At 33.1% G+C, this 20,545-nt stretch overlaps 1 protein-coding gene across 30 annotated transcripts in view; it reads right to left on the minus strand.

Moving 5' to 3' along the window:
• PPFIA2 (PTPRF interacting protein alpha 2) overlaps nucleotides 1-20,545 on the minus strand; it is a 502,911-nt gene that overhangs the window by 141,930 nt on the left and 340,436 nt on the right. For all 30 annotated transcript variants that reach the window (XM_055095939.2, XM_034936291.3, XM_034936292.3 and 27 more), the window contains one exon: nucleotides 5,163-5,279. In XM_055095939.2, coding sequence (XP_054951914.1) covers nucleotides 5,163-5,279 — 117 coding nt within the window. The remainder of the gene's footprint in view (nucleotides 1-5,162; nucleotides 5,280-20,545) is intronic.

A 20,545-nucleotide genomic window follows, 5' to 3' on the forward strand; every position in this document is an offset into this window, starting at 1 on the left:
CATATTACTGTTGCTTAAATTGTTATGTTGCATTTTTAGAGAACAGTCACGAATAAATGTTAGATTCAAAGAGGAGAGAAGAATAAGAGCAACAACTTAAAAAAGGAAGCTTTAACTTAGTTCACTTAGTAATTAAGCTCAAAGTGGGAATGATAAGCAAACAGGCCTGGGAGGCGAGAAGAGGCCGGCCAGCTTGGGAAGAACCTCATGTGACATGCCGAGGATGTGCCTCATTTGTTGTATGGTCATTGAAGGATCAGTCAACTCCACTCTTCGATCTATGAAGAACTAGTGTCCCAGTCACTAATACATGACACGTATAAAAATTCACTGCATATAGTTAAGTGTGACTACTGTTTTGTGAAAGTTTTTCATATTGTTGACTCCTGGTACTTTTTCAGGCATCAGTTCAAATCCCACCATCTTAAAAAGATCCCTTCTTTAATGTCTTCACCACTCACCTTGTACGGGTCCCTTGATCATATCTATGCCCTTTTACACTGTGTATATTTGTTTATTGCCTGTACCCTCAACTGTCTTATCATCATTATATTCCTACCACCTAGAATAGGGCCCATTTCTTAGCACCTTTAATAAGGTTGCCACTAAATATTTATTTGATTGAAAACACAGGATTAATAAATAGAATAAGCATTTATTGCTTCTATACAATATGCCTAAGATGATGTAATTCATTGAATATAGTGTTTCTATTCTTATAACTCTGTAAGTTGGCAAGACTATTTCATCTGAAACTCAGAGTCAGCGGTGTTAAGGGTAAGGTTCATACAGCTGGTAGCTGGCAGAGACGGGAACTTCAAACAAATCGCTATTCCACATTGCCTCTCTGACACCCCTCAATGAGGATTAATTAACCTTGTTTTTAAACTCTAATATTATTTTTGATACCACAATATTTATCATGTTTTATGATATTAATTTGGGCATGTTTATTTCTCACTGTAGATTCTTATCAAATTTATTACAGACTATATCTTCTGAATCTCTAACATATCTAATATTCTACTGATTCACATCAGTTAGCAAATACTTGCAGCTGAAAAAATAATTAGAAGTACAGATTATACAAGTAATGAGCATTATTATATCCTTTACAAGAGTAGCATGTTTACTTTTTAAAATTCACCAATTAACTTCCATCTAGAAAGAAATAGGAAAAAGTTATTAGAACCTGGCTCTGAAAAGGTGGAATTTAGTGTTCTGAAAATTTGTATTATCCTGTGAATATTTATATTCTTCTCAATCAGTTAAATTTAAGACCACACAGAAATATTTAAATTCGTTTCAGTTAAGTGTATTTTTTCTTTTTCTTTTTTCTTTTAAAAAGGCTGATAATAATTACCAGAGTTTTCCATGAATAATAAGGCCTATTTCAGATTGTGTTTTTGTGAGGCTATTTTTGTCAACTATTTTGTCAACAGAGTTCTCAATCCACCGACATAAAACATCTTCTTTGGGCTAATCACCCACCCTGACTGTGTAACTTAAGCAAATTAACTGCCCTAAACAAAGGGTAATCCTTCCAACTAGGGTTTAGAAGTCACTTTCTTAGTTCTATTAGTATCTAATAATAGTTTTACATTTTTGTCCTGATCAACCACTTTTCAATTTACACACTAACACTATAGTCATCGTTGATAATCTGCCAAAATAATAATTTCCTTTCTTTTGTTTGAATATACCTTTTTAAAAGTTCTCAATAAAAAAAATAAGTATTAGGCTTTAAATTACAATCCTTTGACAACTTGTTTTATGGCATTAATATACCTTGAATAATCATGTCATGGAGGATGATTTTGATAAGAAAAATGCTCTATAATATTATATGTGTGTAACTTGGGAGTATTTATATAAGGACAATGAAAATAATAATCAGGATACTGTTGTATGTTTTATCAAGAAATGTCAGGTAAAAAAATGTGGTATAGCTGAGCACGGTGGCTCACACCTGTAATTCCAGCACTTTGGGAGGCCGAGGTGGGCAGATTGCTTGAGCTCAGGAGTTCAAGACCAGCCTGGTCAACATGATGAAACTCTGTCTCTACAAAAATTACCAAAATTAGCCAGGCAGGGTGGCTCATGCCAGTAATGTTAGCTACTTGGAACATTGAGATGGGAGGATTGCTTGAACCCAGGAGAAGGAGGTTGCAGTGAGCCAAGTTCATGCCACTGCACTACAGCCTGGACTGTCTCAAAAATATGTAAATAAAAATAAATTTAAAAATGTGGCATAAATAAAACTTCTTATTACAACACTTTATTGGAACATCCTGAGAAATCAATCACAGGATTAATATAAATTGAAACATGTTTACATATTTTTAAATTTAGACTAAATATATATGATATATTATACACATTTTAGGTTTACACCAAAGGATATGGGCATGATATTATGCATGATAATAATATATAATTATTCTAAAGCATTTAGAAATCACTGTTTTAGAAATTCAAGGAAGCTGAAAAAAGCAAATGAATACCAGTAATCATAATGTTTAAAAACCTTTAGTTACACCAACACAAGAAGTGAATGACTTAGCATTGGCACACAATTTCTTTTCTCCACTGGCTGAAATGCCTTCACTAAGAACTGGAAATCAAAAAAAGTTAAAGACAATTGCTTTGGGTCACCAATGTCTCAAAATCCTCCATATGTGCACTTATATCTGTGAAGATCAGTAGAGACAAATATCAATTATGCATAAATCCTCATCCTAATTCTGTAACCAGTTCCTGAAAAATAATCTGTCATAAACTGTCTTACATTCTCTAATGTCTGCATATTCAAATATTTAGTGGTTATATTGTTAGAGTAGGTAGTTAGGCAACCAATAGGTGATGGTCAGGTAGTTGTTAAACTCTCTCTGTAAAACAATTATTGGTTGCTGCCAGTGCCAGGGAAGACAGACTGTAATAAATAGAAAACATTGAATCTGGTGATCAGCAGTTTCCAGATAAGATCTCAGGAGTTGGGCAAGTGGACTCAAGCATGTGCACTGAGAAGCAAAATGGCAGCATTTAACTGGTATAGGAATAGAACATTCCTCTAGGAACACTCAACTGGTAAGGGAAAAATGCCTCCAGTAAGCATGTATAGGACTTCAGTAAACATGCTGTGCATGCGGCCCCTCCCAAGTGCTGACAGGCCACCGTGCATGCAGACAGCCCACCTCAAAGGAAGAATCAGGGCAGAGGTACCACAACTCCAGAAGCATGCCAGTGTATAAATCCCCAATTCAGAGGTCAAATTGCACACTTGAATCTCTCAAGTTGCCCATTTGGCCCTTTTCCAGCTGTACTTTATCTCCTCTTGTTCCTGCTCTAAAACTTTCCTGCCCTGAAACTTGCCTTGGTCTCTCCCTTTGCCTCATGCCCCACAGTCAATTTCTTTCTTCTGAGAAAGCAAGAATTGAGGTTGCTGCAGACCTGTATGGATTTGCTGCTGCTAACAATACCTTGATGAAAAAATATTTGAAAAAAATATATATGTATGAGCATTCCCTGCCCTCCTCCTCCATAAGAAGAACACTTCAAGTATGAAATAACCTGTTAGGGGATAAAAAAAATCTGAAGTTGTTCATGTCTGAGAAAGGTATATTTCTTCATTTCTGGACTAGATTAGCATAAATACAGCATTATTATAGAAAACAATAATTTGTAGCCTTTTATGAAAAAGACTAGATGACCATAAAATCCATTTTTATAACCAGCCAATTGTGATTCTATAATTCTCTGAGGAGAGGTATACTACTAATGACATAATTAAAATGAAAGAGCAATATCAAATTACATGTTGGTTTCCTAAACTGAGTGCTGAGTGAAAATGCCTTATTAAAGAGCTTGGTGGTGTATCTACTGAAGCAGTATCAGTTTATTTAGTTGAAGGAAAGATAAATAATGTTATTCTAATCTCAGATACAGCTAATGAAATACGTCAAATTGTAGTTTATGTTTTATATTTAGCTTAAGATTTCTATAAAATACATGGATAAAGGCTAAATTCGTGGTCTTATGTGAAGATCTGTTCATTTGTCAGCCACCAGAATTGAAGCTTCTTTCCAGAAATTCATCTGATTTACTTACTTTATTTTGCTTTTCTACTTGAAGGAAGAAACATAAGAAGTCCCTCTATTTTTTCTAACCACATAAGTGAGGAAATGCTAAACTTAATTTATAGTAAGAATTCTAGTGCTATTTATTGTATTGTCCAGTCACTTGCTTCTTAATCGCTAGGTTTTAGAAACTCTTGACATTTTCAATTACAGCAATTTAGCTAGCTGATTCATGTGGTCTTCATTTAGGAGCTTAAGAATCCAAAGATATAACTTGTTACAGGCAAATGATTCTCCTGAGTTTCCAACACAGGATGTGTGAATGCCTCTATGTAATTTTCATCTGATTCTAGACCTACCAATAACTTACCTTCTTCCTCTTCTGTTGGAAAGAGGTGGTCCAGCACAGAAAGCTTTTGTCTTTTGCTAGTGGAGCAACAGAGCGCTAGTTTCCTTTGTGTGGGACTAAACTTCACCCAAAAGGAGAATCATTCCATTATAAAAAATGTAAAAGTCCCATGACTTCACATTTCATTTTATGTTATCTCTCATTAACAAGAGTACTGCTGAGGCCTCAAACAATGCAAGAAAAATACTAATCAAATAAAAGATTACCAACCATTTTCGCAGTCATAAACAACAAATAAGTTACCAATTGTATATTATATCACTTACAATTCAAAAGTGTTGTTTTGCACTTAAAATAGTCCTGCCTATATATGTACATATATATACATATGCCATATATACACACAATGTGTATATATGTACTTTAAATTATATTCTTTATACATATTATAAATTCAATTCTATATAATTGAAATACTTTTAAGAAAATCAATTAAGAGCAGGTAAAAAATTCAAATATGTGTATATGCATACACACAACATATACACATATGTATTATATTTAAGAGAATCAAAATAAGAACAAAAAATGAGAAAGGAAATCACCATAAACCTTGAACCTTTGACCAAAGAATCAACAAATCCTAAAAAAATGTTCATTATGTGGTTTTTATATTTCCTGTCAAATGATATAAGAAGTAAACATTTCCATGTAAGAGCATGTGGGGTGTGTCATACCTTCTCATGGACTTTCTGTCCAGGTTCCATCCCTTCAAGATGTTCTGACTCTGTGGATCCCTCGCTTGATGCCATTTTTCTTTGTATATGAACATTTTGTTCACGCAAGGCAACAATCTGCAAAATAAAAGCACTATGCCTTTAAAGTCTAAATAGGGAATAAAATATAAAAAGAAAATGAATTTACTTCAATGTGGTTAAGAACTAATGAACACTAACAAATAACCAGAAAGTGAACATTACATTTTACTGAATTATTATTCAAAATATATGTTTAAATGTAGGTCACCATTTTGAACAATATTTACAAAAATTCATAATATCTCTACTAAGAAGAGGTTAAAGCACTATAAAATTTACCTAAGAAAATATTTTCTTAGAAATGTATCTAAAATCAATGATATATTTGTATTCACGTGATGTTAATTCAGAAATTATTTTTTAAATTAATTTGTAGGATGTAATAAAAATGTTTTTTTGGTCTGTATTTTTAAAGTATACAAGAAACATAAAAGATTGAAGGTTAAAGACTAATTATGAGCACAGCAATTTCGCCTACACTGATAGCCCATCTGCAATTTAATATAAGCAGATACACAGCTGAACTTAAAAAAAAATTTGTAATGCTGTCATGAGCATGTATTAAATTTGTTTTATTATTATAATTTTAATGTCCATTATTTTACCAAATTTAGTTAATTTGCAAACACAAATTAAGAAAGCAGTTATTCTTGCAAACTTTCAGCTCAATTTTAATGACATAATTATTTCAATTAAAAAACAAATTCTCTGGTACTTATAGCATAAGTGATCCTAGTAATAGAGTGAAAAATAGTATTTCAGTCTTTTTAAAATGATGTTTTAAAATACATTTGCTAAATATATATATATATATCACTTTGAAAATATTTTACATTATATTAATGCTGTAACTTATTTATTCCATGGCATATTTTATTGTATTATCAACTCAGATAGTAGTCAATATTAGTTCTGGGAGAAATAAATGTACATAGTATTTAATGCACAATAAGATCTGAATAATATTAAACTTACATGTGGAAATTACAAGACCAACATGTCACAAGACGAATAATCATTAACTGAAAAAAACATGATATCAAGGGGTTGGGTGTTTGCCCTGCTACCTGACACTATTTCAATGCCATATTACCACCATGTGTCCATGACATCAGTTGATCTAGCTATTTGATCTCTGGTATTTGAGCATTTGGTATATCCTTCTCTAGGTATATGTTCTTTTCTCTCATATAACTGTAAACACCAAATAATTGGCTCCCTCACGCTTACTCTTGTTCATCTACAATCTATTATCCACAAAGCAGCCAGGTACATCTTTCAAACTTAAATTAGATTGTGTAACCCCTCAGCTTTCTAACAAAACTAACGTTTGGCCCAGCGCGGCAGCTCACGCCTGTAATCTCGGCACTTTGGGAGGCCAAGGTGGCCAGATCACTTGAGGTCAGGAGTTCATGACCACCCTGGCCAACTGGTAAAACCTGTCTCTACTAAAAATATAAAAATTAGCCGGGCGTGATGGTGGGTGCCTGTAATCCCAGCTACTCAGGAGGCTGAGCCAGAAGAATCCCTTGAACCTGGGAGGCGGAGATCGCAGTGAGCTGAGATTGCGCCACTGCACTCCAGCCTGGGCGACAGAGCAAGACTCTGTCTTAAAATAAAATAAAATAAAATAAAATAAAATAAAATAAAATACTTTAAAATTTTGTTGTAAAAAACCTAAAGTTTTCCCAGCTTATTTAGCCAAAATTTAAACTTCTTAACAAAGTCTATACTGTCCTACTTGAGCCCTTTGCTTCAGCGACACTGGCCTCCTTTCCATTCCTCAAACATACCTGTCTCTTTCTTACACAGAACTGAGGAATTTGATGATCTTCCTGTCTAAAACATTTTTCCTCAGCTATCACAGGGGACACAATCCCAGCTTTAAAAACAGTTGAGATACAACTCCTCAGAGTGAATGTGTGTTGTCATCAAACACTTTTTACAATATATCCCTATTTATTTTTGTGCATGTAGCACTCATTAAAGTTTATTATTCCATTTCTCCACTTCCTCATTTGCTTATTTATTTAGCTAGCACAAGTCCTAATAATATCTCCTGAGAAAATAATTTTCAAAAGAATGCTTCATTGAAAACAGCATTTTCATATGAAGTAGCACATCAAATTATTATGTGCAGGGTATTCACTAAAAATGTGTTGAATTAAATAATACATGGATATGGGAAAACAAAGAATCTAAACCTAATTAATTCAAAAAATAACAAAAGATAAAGATTTGGAGTGTACACAAAACTTCAGAAACATTCTTTTCACATTAGTCAACATGGAAATAGATTACATCAAAGGAATGACAAGAAGAATAAAATAGCTCCTAGATATATCATTTTTATATTACACTCTTAACTTCTTGCTTTTTGCATAAATATTATGTTACAATTGATACATGAGATTTTATGAATTATAAATTTTAAAATATTCAAGTATCATTTGTTGACATTCCACTAAGAAAACACCTATGACTAACAGAAATGCTAATACAAAGTACCAGGCCATTTAAAAATTACATGCTTTGTTCTATTATTAATCTACTCAGAAGTGAAGGGAGACATTTAAAAAATATTTAAAGAACAAATTTAACTCTCAGCTTACAGATTAGCTTACATTTGTTTAATAAACAGATGACTTTCAAATATGTCCTGGTGCCTGAAATAAAGCAGGCCATCTATAAAAGTTTATTGAATGAATCAGTGAAAAGATGAATTAATGTCCCTATTAAAAAATAATCAAAAAATCAAATTCATTCAGAAAAAAGTACAAATATAATTGAGCCACTATGATTTTTAAAATTCTAAACTTCAAGTTTGCTACAGTGTATACATGACAATTAGTTCCAAAAATGACATAATTTTCAACCACTAACATGCAAACTTTGTTTTGTAAAAATGAATCAAGGCTAAAAATGTTGGCTCTTGATACAGAAGAACAAATGTGACATATTCTATATTCTCTACCACTGTAATATGCTATTTTCTCCAATAACAAATTATCCTGGGTAGTTATGAAACCAAAGCTTCAGCACCTGATTTAATTGTGGGTGTTAATAAGTGGATTATTTTTGACACTGGGGAAAGGGGGAAAGTTTGTAGTTCTCTTTTAAAAATCCCCCTTTGGGTGTTAACCATTTTCTTCAATCTGTTTTAAAGAGTGAAGGGGTCACCAATAAATAACTGGAGCCTAAGGTATCACAGACTTCTTTAGGAAATTCTCTTAGCTGGTTTGAGAAGTGAACACAAGAGATGGCTAGGGAACCAGCTTGGGACAATAAATAGAATGAAAAGAAGCTAATGGCCTCAAAATATTCCCTAGGCTCTCACTGAGAGGGAATGTTGTCAGAAGGAGGGCCCAAGCAAATTGCCTACAAGAAAACTAACGTAGGTCTGGATGCCTCACCACTAAACAACATGGCCTACTTGCTATGGTTTAAATGTTCCCTCCAAAACTTATGTTGAAATGTAATTGCCTTTGTAATGGTATTAAGAGGTGGGACCTTTAACAGGTTTTTACGGCATGAGGGCTTTGCTCTCATAAATGGATTAAGGCTGTTATCTCTGGAGTGGGTTATTTATCATTGGAGTGGGTTCTGGATAAAAGGATGGAGTTTGCCCCTCATCCTCTCTCTGTATCATCTCACATGCTTTTATGCCCTTCCATCCCTCTACTATGGGATAAGGCATCATAAAAACTCATGCCAGATGCCAGTGTCATGCCTTGGACTTCCCAGCCTCCAGAACTTTCAGAAATAAATTTATTTTCTTTAAAAATCATCCAATCTGTGATATTCTGTTATAGCAACACAAAACAGACTAAGACACTACTCCAAATATGATTACATGTTGAGTAGGAGGAACCACTTATGTACAAGTCCTGTTGTTTACCCAGTTCTTATATAACTGTACTGAAAAACTCACTATGTACAAGTACTGTGCTAAACTATTTTTATCTGCTAAGGGGGTATGATTCATATTTAACAAATGATCAGATTAAGATAAAGAAAGATTAATGGGGACAACTGCTATGGTTTGAATATATGCCCTCCTCCAACCCCCAACATTTGTATGTTGAAACCTAGGGCTCAATGTGATAGTTTTGAGAGGTAAGGTCTTTAGGAGACGATAAATGGAATTAGTACCAATATAAAAGGCCTCAAGGGTACTAGCTAATTAAGCCTTTTGCCAGCCACCTTCTGCCATGTGAGGACGCATTGTTCAGGGTGCCATAATGGAAGTAGAAGGCAGTCCTTCCAAATCTGCTGATGCCTTGATGTTGGGCTTTCCTGTCTCCACAACTGTGATACATATATTTCTATTGTTTATAAATTATGCAGTCTCAGACATTTTGTCACAGCAGCACAAATGGACTAAGAAGTAAGAGTCAAATAAAACTTAACTCCGTATCCTTATACTTCCTAATTTGTAACATTGGCTCAAATGGCTCCCCTTTTAAATTTGGGGTCTACTAAATCAGAAGTTAATAGCTGGCTGGGATAGGAAGCATAAACATTTTATTTCCAAGGGCTGATACCCTTGCTGGAATCCTTTGTATGTCATTAAGATTGGACGTCTCCCTGGACAGATTCATATGGCGGCAAAGTTTTGCATATATTTTCAGTGAGTTAGCAACCCACTGAAGGCTCATGGAACTCTGTTCAAGATAAACATTTCACAACTGTTTTTACTCTTCAATCATCATTTATCAAGTGTCTGTTGACATTTGCTTTTAGGTATCCCTTCACATTTCTTTGATAATAACATCTTATATTTTCACTGGAGACTTTTCCTTTCTTATTCTAATCCCACAGAGACTGTCAATGAAGGAACCAAGAGCCCATGGCAAATGGGTGGGCACATGATCCAAGCCAGGGAAATCAGAATATTATTACTTTACATGTTTCTGGCTGAGCTATGGGAAACGATTCTCTCTATCTACTAAGGAAGGTAAGCTGGTAGAATATGAAAGGGGTACTCTTTGCCATTAATTCCTATTCATGCAGAAAACACATGGAAGAGATGAGGCCCTAACAAATTGCTTCTGGTCCTGATTCTAGGCATCCTTAAATCATTCCTATCCTTGGCATTTTAGTAATATGATCCAAGCCCCAAATTTCCCCTTTTGTGCCCCAACTCATTTGAAATGGTTTTCTGTCACTTGCAACTAAAAGTGACTTGCAAATGCAGCAGGAAACATGGAAGACAATACAGAGTATGCAATACCTAAGTGAGGATTTTGGAGAATGGCTAAGAATTTACCAGACAGACATGGTAGAAGACTTTTTTAGGTGTGTAGAAGATCACAGGCATTTTGTGTTTCTACAACTTTGTGTTCCTAGCACTGTAAGTTGTTTAACATTCCTGTGGCAAAAAGTACCTGGAAAAAATTGGAGGAATGATGGGACTAGCAAAGCTAAAGTGCTTCAACTAAATCTCAGGCATCTGTGTGCTTTTTCTCTCTGGCTTATTGCTTTGTCTTGATCCTTATTTGTGTTTTCTGGTTGCTCATAAGCTTATAACAGCCTGATCCATTCCTTCTAGGCACTCTCAAACACGTTATATTTTCAAGCCAATCTTCTAGGTTTCATTCATATCCTTGCCTCTGTCAGGTTGATTTTGGCTCTGACAAGCTCTGACCCTACACAATAGACAACTGGTAGTCTTGGCGGCTGGGCCTCCAGTCTGCAAAATTCTTTAGCCCTCATTTTTTCTTTCTACCAGCTTGAACACTACTATGTCTTGCAACAGACTCTCTTCTAGCTCCTTGCCTGTGAACAACTGTTTTTCTTTGATATCCTGGAGAGATTCATTTATCTCAAAAATATTCATTCAGCACTGATGACATACCAGGCGTTAGGGAAACACAATGGGAGGAAAAGGCAGAAATCCTTCCTAACGGAAATTGTACTCTCATTGGGGAAAATAAGTTATAAACAAAAATAAGTAGAGCATATTTTTAAATGGTGATAACAGAAAAGAGAAAATCAAACCAAGTGAGGAATGCTGTGAGGTATAATTTGATTACAAATTAGGTGATTTCTGAGTATGGGCTTGAGGACAAGAGGGAACAGCAATGTGGATATCTGGGAGAATAACTTTCTAGAAAATGTAAATAATTATTGAAAACAAATATTGAGATTTATAACAATATTTCAGGGAGTTCTTTCAATGATGTAAAATGTCCTCCCTAAAAGAGAGGTAAAAAATCAGTGCAAGTTGATGCCCTGGAGAGTTAAGGAAACATATTATCATGAAAAAAATGATTTGGGCGAAAATAACAAAGACTATTAAATATCTTTTTATGCTAAAATTTTAGGATTTCTTGAGGGTTTAATAAATATTAATACATTTATTCAACAAATATTCATTTGATCACTGTTCTAAGTATCACAAAATACTGGGAAAAATGCAGACAGTTTCCTTCTCTTGTGTAGATTACATTCTAGTTAAGGAGGCAAAAAAAAAAAAAAGGAAGCAGTAGGACTACAATAACAAAATAGCAATTATTTATTTAGCTCTTATAATATGCCAGAAACTGTGCTAAGTACATTATATAAATTTGCTTCTTTTCATAAACTTTGCATCTACATTATCTTTTCTTTCCAGGTTTGAGATTTCTTGGTATCAGACCCTGAGACTATTATATTTAATGGCAACAACCACAATTGCTTTTGCACCAACCTAATAATAATCAGGTACAAGTAGTTTGAAAGGTGATTCCTGGAAGTGAAACATTTCTTAAATATGCTTGAAAGGCTGAGGATGAATCCTGGCCCATGTAGTTGTTGCTGGTTATACGATCTTGTACAAGCTATTTAACCTCAAGTTCAGGTTCTTCTTATATCAAATGGAGGGCAAATAATATCTACTTTATATTGTATTTGTTTGTAAAATACTTAGTCAAATTTGATGTACATTAAACACTTGTTATGTAATGACAATGACAATAATGAATTGACTTCCACTTGCCTCTTCAATTTTATGTTTCTATTCATATTGCGTGCTCTAGCTTACTGAAAGGCTTCGATCACACACATAAAAAGTGCCGTCTTGGCTGTGAGTTTTTATATTCACCTGGGTAACCTTTGTTCCTCTTTAACTGCCTCTTAGTCACTTAGTTTTTTAAGTCTTTCAGATGAATTCGGGGACAATATCTTCCCAAGGAGTTACAGAATGCCTTAGTAATCTCCAGTAACTCATGTCATGCAAGTGATTCTATCACAACTGGATGTTAGTTTTCTCACCAACCATTTTGACACAGTGCCTTGAGACTAGAAACTGTTTCTGATTCATTACTTATTCTCAGTTCTTAGGACACTGACTGACAAACAGGAGGCACTCTAGAAATATTTGTAGAATGTCAAATGATGACAGGCTACATGAATGAAAAAAAAGCATATGAGGAGTTGGAAAAATTGGACAGAAATGTTCACAGGATGTATACATGGAGAAGAAAATTAGTTATCCACATAGAGGAATATAAGAACTTGAAGGTCTTTCAAATGTTCATATTATAGGCTTCAAGGTTAAAAAGGATTCTGGGTAGAGCTCACTGGGGAAATAAAGAAATAAAAGAATGGGAAATACTGCAATGGCTTTGTAGGAAAGTCACTGCTCTAGAGTGAGGAGGCAGATAAAGTAGAAGGCATAAGCAACTGTAAAGGAGGCTAGCAGCAGGATCATGGAAGGACAGTTTAATGAAAGTCATCAAGAGTTGTTTTGTAAACTCAAAGTAATAGGCAATTTCATTGCATCTTAAAATATAACATTAAAATGTATTCTCAAGTATGCTGCAGCTTAGGTAATATGATTCACATGCATTGAAGCACATTGTGTATTTGCTTTAGATTTAGAATGAATCAGTGTTTGTGGACAGAAAAATGGAATTCTAAGAGTGTCTCTAAGAAACTAATTTCTGCCAATAGAATTTGCCAATAAAAAAGGAAAAGCAATGTAAATTGATTTAGTATTCACTTCATTTTCCTTTATCTTTCTGAAATATTAATATACATGAAGAAATGGTAGTTGAGAAATTAAATTTCTAATTAAGAACTTCTAGCTGTAATAATAGCTATGTCTTGAACATTTATTACATGCCCCATATGAAATAAAGCAATTTACATACATTACCTCATTTAATCTTTCCAGTAACCTTGTAAATTTGGTATTTTTATTTTCATTTTACAAATGAGGCAACTAACACAGAGGAAATATGTAATATACTTGAAGTCATACAGAAAAAGACACAACAGAGATATTTCTGATTCAGGTCTGATTCCTTCAAAACATTTAAAAAATATTATGCTGTAATGCCTTTTGGTAATCAGTGAAATGATTCATTGCATACACAATTTAAATATTTATCAAGGTCAGGACTACAAGTTTGTGGTCTGATTGCAGGGGGATTTACCTGACCTGCGTTGGCAAACAATTTAGAAGATGTCTTCAAAAACATTTAAAAGGTGTCTTCATATATTCCCCAAAATAAAAAAGTCATGGTTTTTACCTTACTGATTATTTTCATTTATAACTCTTATACAGCATAAGCACTTAAACTTACCCTGAAAAAAATTTAACTACTTTTTAAAATAAACTACATCACATAAAATCTTTCATGCTATTTCTACAGGGATTTTCATTCTCATGTTTTTAAATTAATATTTGTCTCTACTTATTTAACAACTTCCAGATAGTGCCCACATCTAATTAACAAAGATTCTTTTCATCTATTTTTATCCCAAATTCAATTAACAATTCCCAGGGTGACACTTACTGAAGTCTCACTACACCAACACATAATTTGCTTCTACACAGATACTTATTCTACTTCTAGCTGAATTCCATGCTTAGATTATAATGAAGTTGAAACACACACACAAACAACAAGAAAAAACTAGTAAAACAGTAGGGATTTACAATTTAAACGTAAGCAACTTTCAGTCACAATAGTTTGCATTTGTGTTGCTATTTATTAATTGGGAAACCATAAAGGTTGAAACACTTATTTAAATAGAATTAAGAAACCCAAGCCAGTAACTATTTCCTTTTCTAGCTCTGTGTTTGGAAATAAGATTTATAAGCATCACTGAAGCATGTTAAAACCAATGGAGAGCAACTTCATGTAGTCTGTGCAGTTTGATCAGCTTACATGTAACATTCAATTTAAATGGCTTTCATTAACCATGGGCAGATTTTGAAAGCTTGTGACACCGAACTGTTCCAGTGAATAATCAAATTGCTTTGAGGTAAGAATCAGAGGTTTGCATTGTGACAATTTATCTTGGTTCAGGTAAAAAAAAAAAATTATATATATATATATATATATATATATATATATATTTAAGAATTTTTACTACATAAAATACTTCCACTCAGTCAACTAATATTTATTGGATGAATAAGAATATTCTACATTTATTTATTTTAAACTTCCCACCCCAAATTTGGCTGACTAGTACTCCCAATTCCTATACAGATAAATTACCTAAGTCCTAAAATTTAAATGCACATTACCAGTAACTTTCTGGTGACCTTTTAATTGAAAATACATCATATAAAAAGTACATAAATTTGGCTATTTCCAAATTTTACATCTAAACTAGTCTTTCTTATATCTAAATACACATGGAATTCAAGCTCAGTTAGTTTATAATGATTAAAAAATCCTCTTTAAATTAATATTTAAAGGTTTTTTTAAAAAAGAAATCTTCCTAAAACAGTAACTGGAATTCAAAACTGTTATTTTTAGTTTTAAGTTTAAAACAGAATGATTCCAATAGCAAAAAAAAAAAAAAATCAAATATATTCTTAGGTAGAAAGTTTTGCTTTTTTGCAGGAGATGTTTACACTATCCATTTAACTTAGAATTATAATATTCAACAATAGTAATTTTGACAATAGCTATACAATTACATGTTATTAACATGTAATTCTAATGAAAATTACAACTTTGTACTAGCATCTCTCTTCTTTTTGTCTAATCAGTATTTCAGTCAATACATTTTCTGATGCTTGATAATGCATCATTTATTTTAACCATCTACGTAGTTCCCTAATAATTAAAATGATAATAAAATAAAATACCAGCATCTTCATTAGAGGCATGTAAAAGGCTACAGAATATACAAAACAACTTATATTGGTCAGAAGAATTAGTGGACATTGTTAAGGCAAGACTATTATTTTACTAGGTTAGCAACTAAGAGTGGCATAATATGGAAGAATAGTAAGAAAAATAGCCAAGGAAGCTGTTAATACCGGAAAGTGAAAGAATTAATCTAGAGAATGAAAGCAAACACCAATTTCTAAACAGTTTTTCAAAAGTGTTAGTGGTAGGAAAACACATTCTTAACCACTTGTATGTATCGCTGCATGAAAGCAAGACTCAATTTAGAATATATATAAGCAGATAAATAAGGAAGGGTAGAGAGTATTCATTAAGGTAAACAATACTGAGAAGTGCACTACCAAAGATAAAGAAACTGCAATAATTCAGTGTTGAGTGCTGACAGTATTGGCAGTAATTGCGTTAAAAGTTTTGAATTTCATAAAAAAATATGGCAAAATCTCCATCACCAAGGAAGATGCTATTGCTAATAACTTCTCACCTCCTTGAACAAGACAGAAAAATCCTATTCAAAAAGGGAAATAGGTGTCTCACAGTGAAAACAGCAAACAGAACTTACTGAAGGTATTGATTATTATAAAGTACTTCTTTGTACAGAATGGAGGCTATCTTGATTCATACTCGTTTCTCACAATCACTCCCACAGGGCTCTTTGCCCTCTAAAGTCAGAGGTATCAAAATCTGCTAACTTGGTTTAGTTTCAGCTAAGGGCATAAATGACAACTGATTGCAGTAATTAATTATCTCCCCAACTACAATAAAAAGGAAAAGCAAAATTAAAGATACTGAGTTAGGCTGAGAAGAGAGTGAATGCAAACTAAATAATCCAATGTGTGCGTACGTGATCATTTTATAAAGCAGGAAACATGCTCTGTGAATGAGAGCATTTGTTTTCAAAAGTCTCAATAAATATTTATTTTTAAATAAAATGAAATGTTAATATATGACTAAAAGTTTATATTTCATTTACTTTATGTATGCTAAGAAGTATAAAAATACTTTGAGCAAACACTGTTAATAGTATTAAATTTAAAAAGATAAATCTGCCCTATTCTAATCGTGTCTTTGTCTTCTGTTTATTCAAGTGTATTCCATTTGCTTTCGGGAATATTTGAATGTTTTAGAACTAATATTCTACTTTAATAATCCAAACACACTATAATTCCATCAATTTGAGTCTTTTAAAATGTTACACTGAAATGAATCTCTCTGAAGATGGACTTATTGATTTCTATATTCTTCCTCTAGCATCACGAAATTTGACCTCTTCAGCCATGCATGGTTAACACTGTAAGTACACATGTGTTTTTTTGTTTTTTCTCCAATCATAGCAAATGTGTCGAAATTATAGGCTGTGTCCTAGATCTATTATTTTAGTTCTATTATGGCAAAGAAGAGAGTTTTAGGGAAAAGCATTTCAAAGTGTTTGAAAAGTGCTTGAAAAAAATATAGAAGGCAGAAACAATATTCATTAATCAATCTTGCATATAACAAAGCAAGCTAGGGCAATAAAAAGGATTTATTCATTTAGTTCCTTTCTTAGAAATAACAAAAGCATACTAAACCCATTGTTCTGGCCAATTCCTTTTAAAGTAATCCATTTACTTGAGTTCTAATGGTAATTATCATGTTACATTTATCTGTACCCATTTCCATTTTATTTTTATGTGATTTTTAAATGTGCACATATCAAAATAATGTCAGTATGAGAAGGAAGCAGAACTTAAGTGGTCTTTACACCCTTACTATTATGAATAAAGAAAATGAGATTTACAGAGAATAGTGATAATTCTATTCTATTTGTCTCCAACAAATTGCCATCTAGTCAGTCTCACTGTAGACAGGACACTCTGCCTCCCTAAATCTCAGTTCAATTATCTTTAAAGGAGATGGATAGTATCATATCTAAAAAGACCACAATGACATTACCAAAATCAATAATAATCATAATATTTACTGAAAGACTCCTTATGCCAACCACAGTTTCATGTTGTTTGAATGTATTAATTCATTTAAAACTCACAACATCATTATAAGTTATTATTATGGTTCAGCCAATTAAGGCAAAAAGAAAAAGGAAATTGCCTATGGTTACAAAGCTAGTGAATAGCAGAATGACTTAGGGAGAAAGTAAGTTTCACTTGGTGGGCTTTAAAGCTCCTCTTTGGAGTAGGTTTGTCTCTTTCCTTAGCCTTCTATTTCCAGAGTAGAATATATTTACTGGAACCAAGTAAATACTCTATTTAGAATAAAGGTTTTTTTATTTACCACTTTTCCTTACTTGCCAACGCTAATTTCTAACTACTCAAAGCTATCCACTTTCCATAAAATATTTCATACTTTTATTGCTCCTTATTTCTGTTTTTGTGAGACCTGCAAGCTAAAAATTGTTTTGACATTTTTGAATAGTTGAAAAACATTAAAAGAGAATAATATTGTGTAAATTATAAGAAATTCACTTTTCAGTGTCCATGAATAAATTTTAATTCGAAAATGGCCAAACTCATTTGTTTACACATTGTCTATGATTGTTTTCACTACACAATGGTAGAGTAGTTGTGACAGAGACCATCTGGCTCATAAAGCCAAAAATATTTACTAGTTGGACTTTTACAGAAGTTTGCTGATACCTGGTCTAGTGGTTCTTGTCTATCTCTTTAAGGAAAAAAAAAAAACTGTTCAAATGGATACAGTTAAAGTCAGAATTATAACTAAAATTCCTGAGTTTTAGGTTTATACATTGTTTCTAATTTCCTTCACATAAGTACAAAGAAAAAATTACCCCTGAAAATGAAATTATTTGATAGTGATAATGTGTTTTTTCACATGCTATTTTGTCTACTCATGTCTAAATAGCAGAGATTCAGATAATATAATGATGTTGGTTAATATTAAAATGGAAACAGTTGAGAGAACACAGAAATAAAACAGTTTAAAATTGAATGTCAATTGCATTTGCAATATTCTCCTTCCATAGGGGTGAAATTTATTTCACCGAATTTATCAGTACATAAAAATAGTTTTTAACTTATATATTTCTAATATAAGACCCTTAAGGAAAGCAGTTTATTCTTTGGTTACTGATATGCCCTTGACATCCAAAACATTGCTTGGTATCCACCAAGTAGACAGTATAAAGTACTGATTAAGATTATGATTTGTGTGGTGGAATTCTGGTTCTACCACTTACTAACACTGAAATTAAACCAGTTGCTCAACTACGCTCTGCCTCAATTTTCCTATCTATAAAGTAATGATGTTTGCAACATCAGTCTGAAATGTTATTCATGTAAAAAGAAAATCAGTTAAAATATATAAAGTACTTACAAGAGAACCTCACATGTTGTAGGGAATCCATAAGTGTTATTATTGATGTTTTTATAAATATTTATTGAATGAATGTTCTTACAATAAACATAAAGTCTCATGATATTGCCCTTGTATACACGTTTTGATTTAATCATGTTACATGGTATTCATTTTTTCTGTTTTTTTTAATTGTAATAAAAATTTTAACTTTTCTAAGATGGAATCCCAGTTTTTCTTTTGCTGTACCTTGTATTGTTTGAAAGATGTCAGTGTATTATTTCAATACAAATAATATTTCATTCTCTAGTTATAATTTCACTTTTTATATTTAACTCATTTTTCACCTTATTTATGTTGGATATTCAAGTTTGAGAGGGAAGAAAGAGTATATACATGACTTCTGGATATAAATTAGCTTTAAAAATGAAGTGGTTTGGCCATGTGCATTTGCATCCATATCCAAATCCGTAGCCATGCCATATGAACCTGCATTCCAGACCTAGTACCACCATTGTTCGATGTATGTTCACAGTTCAGACACAGGCACCAAGAAGAATCCCCTCTACTACAACTTCTCCTGTGGGTGAGAAGGAAAGCAGGAAAACTTCAAAAGCTTTCATGACTGGGGATCCTGCAAGCCATTGCTGCCTTTGCAGACACTCTCAGCCTTGTCTACTAAAAACGCCGTAGTCTTCACTAGTGCTGACCTCAGCTGATGGAACTACCTGGAGTCTAATTGCTGCCCACTCCTGGAGCTGGAACAGCCACTGTGTCATTCAGAGAAGAACCTACTATGCCCACCCAGTTGGTGGCTTCATACCTTCCCATAGGTGAGGTCTTTCCTTACTGAAGCCAGTACATAAAGTTTAAAGAGGTGACAACTCCTTCAAATGTGCAGACATCAATGCATGTCTATGAGAATATGAAAAATCAAGAAAATGCCACAAAAGGAACACAATAATTTTCTAGTAACTGACCACAGAGAAATGGAGAATAATAAGTTTCCTGACAGGGAATTCAAAACAATTATTTTAAAGAAGTTCAGCAAGCTACAAGCAAACACAGATACACAACTTGAAAATAATCAGCAGAACAATACATGAAAAAAATAAAAGTTCAATAAAGAGGTAAAAATCATAAAAAAGAGTCTAACAGAAGTTCTGGAGCTGAAGAATAAAATGAAAACTACAATAGAGTGCTACAATAGCAGACTTGATCAAACAGAAGAAAGAATCTAAAAATTCAAGGACAGGTCTTTTGATCTTAACCAGTCATAGGAGAGAAAAATGAAAAAAAGTGAAGAAAGCCTATCATATCTATGGAACACCATCAAGTGGGCCAGTTTATGCATTATGGGAGTCCCAAAAAGAGAAAAAGAAAGAAAGAAATTGATATAAAGCATATTTAGAGAAATAACAGCTGAAAAATCCCCAAATCTCAGGAGAGAAATGGCATGCAAATTCATGAAGCTCAAAAGTTCCCAAATAAGATCAACCCCAAAAAACTGCACTGAGACAAATTATAATCAAATTATCAAAAGTCAAGGACAAAGATATTAGAAAGCCACAAGAAAAAAGCAACTCATTATGTGAAAGAGAATCCCTGTAAGACTATTAGTAGATTTCTCAGCAGAAACATTGCAGGCCAAGAGACAGTGGGATGATATATTCAAAGTACTGAAAGAAAATAACTGTCTACCAAGAACAATATATCCAACAAAATTATTCTTTAAAAGTGAAGAAGGGATAAAGTCTTTCCAATACAAATGAAAATTGAAGGAGTTTTTCAACTATAGACCTGCCTTAAAAGAAATGCACAAGCAAGTTCTTCAAATTTTAACAAAAACATGCTGAGTAG

This window comes from Pan paniscus, chromosome 10 (genome assembly GCF_029289425.2).
Source record: "Pan paniscus chromosome 10, NHGRI_mPanPan1-v2.0_pri, whole genome shotgun sequence".
Classification (NCBI taxonomy): Eukaryota; Metazoa; Chordata; class Mammalia; order Primates; family Hominidae; genus Pan; species Pan paniscus.